We start from the raw sequence: 10774 nt of genomic DNA on the forward strand, positions 1-10774 counted from the left end.
CTGTCATGCCAGTGATACCTGACATTTTAGAACAAATCCATTGGTGTTGAATATGTTACACACCCTTTGCTCTGTCGTTGAATTTCTTTCTCTATTAGCTGAATGGGATGAAAGACTTAATTAGATGCTTCAGATTTATATTCTATGATGATGAAAATCAGTGTTCTTTTCATTCTCCTTCATGCTTCAAATCAAAGATGGATCTATTATTTCAAACAGTGACAAAACAAACACTAGCTGTTTCCTAGCAGTGGTTTTGTAAATAAACCAGCATTTTAATGACAAAGAGTTTCAACAAGTTCCAGTAAGCAAATAGCAAAAGAAAGGGAAAACTCAAACATAAAGGAAAGGTTGAAAGTTTTGCTTGTGACACCTGGAAAAGAACCCATATATCAGAGACAGAATATCTATGCTAGTACAATTACTAATTGTACCTAGAGCAACTTTACAAAACCTTATCATTTTCAAAGCACTTGCTTCATTGTCTTCCACCACAAGATTTGAGTACTCTTATTTAAAACTCCTTAAGGATACTTTACACTCGTAATACAAGGTGCACCAGGTCAAATCCTTCTCCAATGAAAATATTTCAGACTTTTTTCAGGATTTCCACAGGCTTTTGAATCCTTTAGTGCTCAATGAAATAAGCTCTCCTTAGATTCACCGTTCAGTACCCTCTATTGTGAGGGTACTAGGAAAATGCTCAGTAAAATTTCTTTTACTTAATCAAATGTTAGTGGAATCAAAAATTTAGTGAAACTGAAAGTTGAGTTTCCGATAAGTTCACACATCAACTTTGCATCTTTTACGTGGAATCTCTGTTTCCTTGTGAATTTCACTGATATCAAAGGATATCATAAACCAAAGTATATTCTGAATCAGTGGACATGTCTACATGCGATGGTACATTACCGTTGCAACGCATTATGGCAACATAGTGTCGGTGGTCACAAACCGTGATGCTGCAGTTATGTCACTGTACCAATGTCCTCCTTCATTATAGCCTGTTGCTACAGTGATGTAGCAGCTAAAAATAACCGTGCGCGGCACACACAGCACAGTACAGGCTGTTAATACTTCCAAAAAAAAGTACTAAATGCTGGCGCAGTAACAAAGGCACCATAGGAACACATGTAGATGTGCCCAGTGAGATGAAAACATGATCATAAGTAATTAAGTAACCATACAAACTAATGATTTGGAGTTATTGATTTTTTTTGTTTGTTTTGTTTTTTAGAAAAACAAAATTGAAGCAGTTGCTTTAGAAAAACAGAAACACATAATTACATGGATAGTAGAAAAAAATAGGAAAGTCAAACATTTAACTGACCATCCATGAAATGTCCATTTAATAATAATATTGATGTAAATATTTAGCACCTCCAAAATGCTAGCTATATTGATCATAATAGCTCCATTGCACAAAACAGTTTTAAAAAAACACACTTGAGAATATACATATTGGGTATACTGTACTATAAGAAAAAAAAAGGATTGTCCCATAAAGGATCTGGTCCAGAGACTGCTGAAGTCAAATAGCTTTACATTGGATCATAATTCCTTTTATCATAAGTATCTGGTTGTTTCCCCCCTTGAAAATAATTTAGTAAAGGTTAAAGGATTTATTATATGTTACTACATGATTTGTAACATTCTAAACTGTGATATCCTGATACAAATGTGTGTAAAAATGTAAATAAATATATCTTTTTCAACTGGAAGTTGTGAGGTTTTTTTCTTCTTCTTTTTTTGACAGATTAGAGTGAGGTACATGGGATAAATCATATCCACATCACAAACAACTGCAAACATTTTCTCTCTTCATTATCATCATGGTCATCTAGCCCAGGTCTTTCATGTTCGCCATACAATCAGCTGGGATTTCTACCATAGATCACTATGTGCATTATATTAGAGATCATTCTTATTACAATCACACAGCTACATTTTGGCACCACTCCATTTAATTAATTTATATACATTGATCCTCAAATTTCAAAGCTTGATTTTCTTTTCATTAACAGAATATTGATATTTACATTGTTAAGAAAATGTACAGTTTATTTCCCTTCCCCATGCCCTGGTAGGTATCACTTTTTAAGGAATGTTGTCTGTGGCTGAAATATCAAGATAAAATCTATATGTAATTTACTTTCAAAAGTCCATGATTTGAAAATGGCTTTAGTCATCAAAGAACTGAGATGGTAAGAATGAAACTCAGTATCATTATCCCAGTTGTTATTTTTATATGGTTTTCCCTTTGGGAAGCTTTGGAGTTTAAACCTGTAAAAATATAAAAACCTCGGTCAAGGAAATTCATAGGGAAAGAACACTTTCTTTCAGATCTTTTTTACATAAAAAAAAAATAAAAATCCTACTAATTCTCAAAACACGATTCATACCAAATTGGTATAAATTATATCATTAGGTCACTAAGGAAACCCTGATTCCAATATATGATCAAAATCAGGTACAGCGGGGACATGAACAGGAGTCTTCCACCTTTCAGAGGTTATTCGTTGTCCTAAATTAAGTAGCTCTCAATTTCTGTTATTGAAGGCATTCCACTTTGAATGAATAAGGAAAAAATTATTGGAGCAGACACTTGAACTTGAGACTCCCACATCCTAGGTCAATAGCCTAACTACTCAGTTATGGGGACTGTTCTGTATAAGAAAAAGTCCCAACCCAAAAGCCTTGTTCTACTAACTGTTCAAGCTTCTGCTTTTTCCAACAGAGCGTTTGAATTTGTGCCGATAGAATCCCACATGAATTTCCTAGCTACTGGATTGGACCCCGAGAAAGATTTATCAAAACTTGTACACTCTTCCACAACATTTCTGTAACAATTCATTGGCATTATACACTGAAAAACACTTAATTGAACAATTTTTACCCAGTAAATGAGGACAGTTAGGTATCATAGTATTATAGTGCTTAGGGTCAGAAGTGACCTAAACAGTTCATCAGGTCCAACGCCCTGCCCCGGGCAGGAATGAGTGCTGGGTTCAGAACACCCCAGCCAAATATCTATCCAGCTTCCTCTTGAAGATCCCCAAGGTAGGAGAGAACCACCTCCCTTGGGAGCCCGTTCCAGAGCCTGGCAGCCCTAACTGTGAAATAATGCCTCCTGATGTCCAGCCTGAACCTGCTCTCTAATAATTTGTGGCTGTTATTCCTAGTAACCCCAGGTGGTGCCCAGGGGAACAGAGTCTTACCCAATTTCTGATGGTCCACCCTGGTGAGTGGGTAAACGGTTGGCAGATCCCCTCTCAGCCTTCTCCTGTGGAGGCTGAATAGATTCAGGCCCTTTAGCCTCTCTTCAAAGGGTCTGACCCGCTGCCCCTTGACCACATGAGTGGCCCTCCTCTGGACTCTCTCAGTGCTAGCCACATCCCTCTGAAGTGCGGCGCCCAGAACTGGACGCAGTACTCCAGCTGTGGCCTGACCAATGCTGCATAGAGGGGGAGGATCACCTCCCTGGATCTGCTTGTGATGCATCTGTAGATGCATGACAAGGTGTGGTTGGCCTTACTGACTGCTTCCTCACATTGGCAGCTCCTGTTCATCCTGACAATGACTCCAATATCCCTTTCTGCTACTGTGTTGACAAGAAGGGTGTTCCCCAGCCTATAGGTGTGTTGCTGGTTCTTTCTCCCTAAATGCAGCAACCTGCACTTGTCTGTATTGAATGCCACCCTATTCTCATCCTCCCACCTCTGTAATCTGTCTAGATCTAGCTGGATTCTGTCCCTCCACTCCAGTGTGCCTACCTCACCCCACATCTTAGTGTCATCAGCGAATTTGGGCAGCGTGATTTCTACACCCACATCCGGATCGCTGATCAAGATGTTGAACAGTGCAGGCCCCAGGACCGAGCTCTGGGGGACTCCACTGCCCACATCCCTCCAAGTCGAAAATGACCCATCCACCACCACTCTCTGGGTATGACCATCTAGCCTATTGGCCACCCATTTGACTGTGTAGGCATCAATGCCACAGTCACCTAGTTTTTTGAGAGAATGTGGTGAGAAACAGTGTCAAAAGCTGTGTCATGAGGTAGTAGGACCCTCATTTAAAGGGTAATCTAGGAGGAGGGCATAACCAATGCAACCTCAAGTCAATAACCAGCAAATTTAGGACTACATTATATATACATATTAACCACAACCCTGTGTCGGGTAGGGTATTTTATTTCTTCCTCAGCATTAGTCTCTGTAGGCCAGGGTTGAGGAAGATGCGCCTGGAAAATTAGGCCATCAATAGTTGTTGTGTAAATTGCTTTCCCTTTGGTCCATTAAAAATTGAAGTGTGCAGTGATTGTTCTACATTTACCTAGCATTAAAAAAAACACACCTAGTGCTCATCTACTGTGTCTAAGGTTTATTTAGTAATTGTTCCTTTCAGAGGAGCACATGCTTCTTGCAATATTATTTTCAATGTTAGAGGGAGGGGGAAACACTTACTTGATATTTTTGGTATCCTAATTTCCTCACTACTGCTGCCATCTCCACCATCACTGACTGTTCTTATTTCTATGATATAGTCCTCTTCAAATGGTACCAGAAGCTCAGCTGAGGTGTTATTCGTTTCCAATACATGAGTTTTGCTTTGTCTGTTTTGCCGGTACAAAATCTAAATATAAGAGAATTAAGAGGGGAAAAAATGGAAGTTGTTTGATTTTTGTGGTAGCTTTATATAGGGTTTTCTGATTTCTCTGCAGAGAGCATTTTTGCCTTGTGTGTCAAACATGTAATTCTGAAAAGCATTTTAAGCACCCTGCAGACTTTATTCAAGAGAAACATAGACCTCTTCAGGAGCTTACAAGCATTTTCTGTGGAGATGCACCAGCGTTTAATGGGTGTAGTGACTCACTTTCAATGCTTGTCTCTATCCTACATGTAACGCACTGTCCACCAAAAATAGAGCAAAACTTCATAGTATAAGGTCAGGGGGAAATGAAATACCATCATTATTCATATGTTAATCTTGTTCAGAGTGCAGCTAGTGATGCAGTACAATATTTTTCACTCTAATCATGCAAATGTTATGCATATAAAGGTAGATTTTTAGGTGCTTCTCTACCTCAGTAAAGCCACATTTTCAAAACTGTTCATTGTAATACACAAACAAGAGCCCTATTTTAAAAAAAAAAAAGATCTGTGCTCAGCCCCTCCTATTATGACTTAAGGCTACATTTTCAAAAGAGTTGCTTTGCTGAGCACCTTTGATAAAATACACAGACATTGAAAAGAGCACAGAATGCAACTGAAGCCCAATTTTCAAAGTTCATGGAAGATGGATTTCAACATTAAAATGATCTATGTGAAGTAGCAAAGGTAAAAACACATACCATTATGTACACATATATATGAGTGTGTGTGTGTGTGTGCACGCGTGCGTGTGTGTTTGATTTATATTACTGGAGCTCGAAAGGGATAGTAATCTTGAATAACTAGGTCTTTTCTAATAAAGCACAGTCCCTGCACTTGGTGGGACGGATTTGGTTTTCTACGTTTGCATCTTTTTGTTAGCTCATCACTATGCCAGCTTGCACGTTGATTGGACCATTTCACTGGTGCATGAGCGCTAGCCAGGGATAAGTATATATGTGACTCCTATAGGCAAGAATGAGCTTTATTGTAAGATACCTTTCTTTGCCAGCACAACATTGAGAGTACATGACTCCTTGCTCTTGACAGCCTCCTGACATTTTTATGCTAAAATGAATCACTGAAAAGTGAAATAGATGGCTAAATGCAGTTAACAGGCATCTTAAAGTAGGTTTATCGTAGTGAGTACTTAAAGACTTAAAGAGCTCTTACAATGTCAAAATATAATAGAAACATATTGCCTTTGAAGCAACTAATTTGGGCACAAAGGAATGAAGCTAACAGTGCTCAAGACCCTAGTTCCTAACCCCAATTCCTCTCTTCCCCCTCCACTCATACCTACCCCCACCCCAAAATGCACAAATAGTCAAATAGCATAAAACATTTGAAAACAATAGCATGTGAGCTGACTGCTCTTCAGAAATATTACAGGCTTTATCTGTGCATGGGAAAATAACTAAGCAGACAAGCTTAGGGTCAATCAAGTGACAGAGAGCATAAAGGTCTTGAACCTACAAACTCGTACCAGTTGTTTTAAACCATGTGAATAAGCTTCGTGCAGGACCAGGCCTGAGGTGTCCATGTAAAGAACCTTTCTAGTCTTGAATTGGACCATTGTTATATATCCCGTGGTGTTCAAAACTATGGCAAACTGATTCTGTGTTATTCTCAGCATTTTAAAAATAATGGGTGTATGGAAATTGGTTTCACTAAGATCTCATTGACATGATGACCTATGTATCTCTTTTCCTCCAAATGTGCAGCGATACACTTATGAACTGAAAGTACAGTACAAGAGTTCTTGCTTGTTTATTGGGAAATAACTTAGCCCACTTGTAATGTTAATATTTAATTGTCCATCACACATACCAAACACTCAAGAAATCATATATTCCATTTCCTGACTAACATGGGGCCAAGTGTAGCTTTCACCAATGCAGTTGCTCTCTTTACCATGCTTCTGTTATAAACAATATGTACGATTTAATAAGATGAAGAATTACTTACTTTGTAGCCTAACACCTCTGACTCATTTTCCATTGTTTTTACATGTTCCCAATTCAAGCATATTTTTGAATTTGTCAGTTTCCATGCTATGTTTGCTGGTGGTTGACTTGGCGCTTAAATAAGAAAAAGATAATCACAAGATACAATTGAATATTAATTTACATACTGTAATTGAATGAGCCGCTGACATGGAAGTAACTAATGCATGGCTGATTCAAATCAAGAGGAGTAAAAATATTTTCCGGTCTATCATCAGTCTCATGTTAGTTAAACTAGTAAAGCTCTATTCGTAATACAAAATCACTTACTGGGAGAATGCCTTTTGAATTTTAGAAGATCTGGGGCCCTCTGACTAAGCTAAGCTACAGTGAATGTTGTGTTTTTTTTGTTTTTTTTTTAAATTTAGTGCATGATTAGCATTTAGATGCAGTATGTGATGGAATGTTTTGCTTTGAGAATTTCAAAAATATTAAAATAAAATATAAGAGATAAAACAATTGTGTGATATCAGAGATGAGTTGCGAGGCCAGGTTACAAGGTCTGAAAGGAATTAGATGTTGAAGTCTCTATTGGTTCCATCATAACAGCACTGTCGGATACTAGGAGTCCTTGTACCCTGATAAATCAAAAATGATTTTTCAAAGGTGTTTGCCATTAAAATATCATTTATGTCTCTGAAAATTACCCATGTATTAGAGGGATTGAATTCTATAAGAATATGTGAAACTGCCATTCTATAAATAACCAATCCAAAGACATGGACTGTTTCCTGTTGTTTAGTGATGGCTCCTTGGTTGGGGCTCAAGTCTGGGAGGAGAGCAATATGAAAAATAGGGAAATATGTAGACATGTATTGAAATGAAGAAAGGAAAGAGAAAAAAATGGATTTACTAGGAATAATAGGTCTAGTGATATTTGAATGAGTCAGACTTGAACATGTTACATTTCTGAGATGCTTCCTTCCCCCCACCATGTTTTACTCTTCCTATATCATACCTTGATGATTAACATATGCAAATTAGAAGGAATCGTTAATTTGGTACCAGTCTATAATCTTTTTTGTTTCCTACAGAGATGGAACACACTAATTGTTACATTATGCAAGAAAAATAGTGTTGTTTGTTTCATAATTGTGGAGAGGCTTAATCCATTTTATTGTTTGGGAAGCAAGGTGTTGGTGGCCTACCCAGCCGTAACCAAGCAGATGTGATCCCTCACTGAGAAATAATGTGAAAGCTGGGTTGGATGCTCATTTTCTTTATAAAAGCTTTTGTGAATGTTCACCCAAATAAAAATAGTGAGTTCCTCTAAATGGTATTCTCCACCTCTTTTTATTTGCTTTCTGCAAACATTTGTATGAGCAATTTGTTCACAAGGACATCCGCAGATGGCAAATTGTCATGAATACTCAATTGAAGATTCTCATGAGCATTCAAATGAAAGTGTTACCAATGCTTATGCATGGGTGAACTTCACTTTTTTTTCCCAAAGGAAGGCACATGCCTTTATTCTGCCATTTAAGTTGCTCTGGAATTCAAGCTGCCTAGGGCTAACTTTCACCCACAACCATGCCTATTTTCTCTATATAAAAGTTTGTCATGCAGTCAAGGAGCAGAGATGATACCAGGCCACCCTAAAAAACATATTACAAATACCATAGTGATAGCTCAGAACAACAGACGCAATAAACAGTCCGCAAAATCCATAAACCATGAACTGAATTAAATGACCAAAAAATGATCATCAAATCATTTCTTACGTTGAACATGGTCAACATTCAGCAAAACAGTTAAGCATGCATTAAGAGAGGCCCTAAAGGTAAATCAACCAGTCTGGATGAACAGAAGGAGAGAGTACCTATATTTCAAGCAGTTTATATAGTAACTTAAATGGTAATATAAGTTGTCCAAGAAATTTCAGTAAGAATTGCACCTAGAGAGACAGGGAGCTAAATTCTATTTGGTTGAACTTGAATCAATGGAGTCACAACAATGGAGATAAGATCTAAACTTAACTTTATGGACTGAATTTTGCCTACAGAAGAAGAGAAAAATCATTATTTCCTGATATATATATTTTTTTTTAACCAGCATGTGTTAGAAATCTTGAAACAATTGCTGCTGTGAAGACTGAGACACTGACTCAGTGGTAATGCTTTCATTATAGATGTGTGGTGTTTGTTTACTTGATATTCTGCCTGTTTTATTAAAACACCTACCTTTTCCAGTGAAAAAGTGTTAGAATGCAATATTATATATTTTTAATGTTGAATAGATCATTTTAACTTTAATGTAAATGAGCCATTAACATAGTTCTAAGATTGACAGTAGCTGTAGTCAGTATACAGTAAATATATATTTATCCCCTTTATAGCCTGCTGTTAGATTGCAATATTTAAGCGTGTGTGTGTGTGTGTGAGTACGAATATCATCTCTCATATACAGAATAATTTCAAAAAATGGTCTATTTTCCATTTAAACAACTGACTCAGAGAGAAAATTCTAGCTCTGGCCCACTGAAATGCTACCTCTGTCTCAGTGTTTCTTCATGGTATTATAATTAAAAACAGCTCACACTGTGCACTCATTTTAATAAACTGGTTCTTATATTGCACTTTCAAGTAAAAGCATGTCCAAGAATTAAAATGGGAAGAGATGAAAAGAAAAGGGCAAGATAAATACTTCCTTTTTGGTCCACGCGTATTAATTACATGTTTACAGTTGTAAAGTTGTTGTAAACAAAGTATAATATTAAAAGTTAGGGCACTTACCAATACCAAATTTGGTAAGTAAGACTGCAGGGGACTTTACCTACCAGTGTGAATTAGTAAGGCTTCTAGGAAGTAAGACTGGTCCTTGAAAGCCACTTTGAAAAGATGGTAGTTACTATTTTCATCTAGGAGAGAATTGTTTTGGTGGCACAGAAGCTTAACCAGATTTATGCTACCAGGGATTCTCTGGTTATTCCCATATAAGTGACTTATATAGGAGAAAATAATGTACCATTACTCTTTACAGAGGAACTCTCAAATGCTGTGGGAGGGAATGGCAGCATCACCCAACATGGGATTGTGTGCTGTGCCCCATTAATTCCTACCCAAATGCTATAGATATTAGGTGTTCCTCCAGTTAAATTGGAACCATCTGCTGCTCTAGATTACTTTACTTCCAAGGTGAAATTAGCCCCTTGTCTACAAAGCTTGGTAGAACAAAACGATAGCTTGTAGTTACGTTTCCTATTGCCTCACCTCCTTGGAAGTGGGCAGCTTGGCTAGATCTAAACACTTGACCATCTGAGTTGAAATAATTAGCATATTTTATCAAAATAAACTAAGCAAACAAAGACTCAGCACCAATCTTTTAGATTTTAAAGATTCAATTACCTTGAGTGAGGCTGAGCTCAAGATAATTGAGTATTCTAGTAGGCAGATCTTATTCTGATGCATCTTCCTAGTGTGATGATAATCACAGGAAAATGGAAAAGCAGTTAACTAAAATGTCTTCTAGACTGATCACAGGCATTCTGATGCTATGATGGATAGAGGTGGGCAGGCATGGTGCATTGGTATAGAGAACTTGTTTAGAAGGCTGTGATTGATTGAACAGTAACACGTGCCTAAACTTACTGTGGCTAACTAACTGTAAATAGCAGGGGTAATAATAGTAAACATAACCTAGATACAGAGCCCTTCAAATGGTGGGAAACCAGCTCTCGATCATGGCAAAAACCCATATCTACCACTACAGTACATAAACCCTGTCGCTTTGTGGAACGGATTAGAGTGCTTAGTTTATTTATTACTACTACTACTTTTAACTTGTCACTTACAAAGCACTAGATTTCTGAGGGTCTTTCTATTTTTCAAGTATTAATTAATGAGGTTTTGCGATGTCCCTTTGAGTGTTATGATTACATGGCTTTAATACAAACAAATTACTGCTCTAAGGAATAAGAAATAGACTGCCCTTCTTATTGATGGTAAGTACTGCCTAGGTAAGCCTTTGCCTAGGCGACCAATCACACAGCTTGAATGTCAGCTCACAAATAGCAAATTCATTAAAGTAACACATAAAGATCATCTCCTGACTTGCAAGAGAATTAAATTGTTTTGCAAAGGACAGTGCTTCCATTCCTACCTACCCCTGCGCCCAGAT

At 37.5% G+C, this 10774-nt stretch overlaps 1 protein-coding gene across 5 annotated transcripts in view; it reads right to left on the reverse strand.

Annotated features, from left to right (window-relative positions):
- Positions 1 to 1221: 1221 nt before the first annotated feature.
- The window catches only part of CNTN6 (contactin 6), a 260433-nt gene continuing 250880 nt past the window's right edge, over positions 1222 to 10774 (reverse strand). For all 5 annotated transcript variants that reach the window (XM_019504720.1, XM_019504719.1, XM_019504723.1 and 2 more), the window contains 3 exons: positions 6621 to 6733; positions 4467 to 4635; positions 1222 to 2283 (listed from right to left, as the gene is read on the reverse strand). In XM_019504720.1, the coding sequence (XP_019360265.1) occupies positions 2189 to 2283; positions 4467 to 4635; positions 6621 to 6733 (377 nt within the window). In that variant the 3' untranslated portion in view covers positions 1222 to 2188. The remainder of the gene's footprint in view (positions 2284 to 4466; positions 4636 to 6620; positions 6734 to 10774) is intronic.

Source organism: Gavialis gangeticus, unplaced genomic scaffold, assembly GCF_001723915.1.
Source record: "Gavialis gangeticus isolate Ggan-Ray unplaced genomic scaffold, GavGan_comp1, whole genome shotgun sequence".
Taxonomy (NCBI): Eukaryota; Metazoa; Chordata; order Crocodylia; family Gavialidae; genus Gavialis; species Gavialis gangeticus.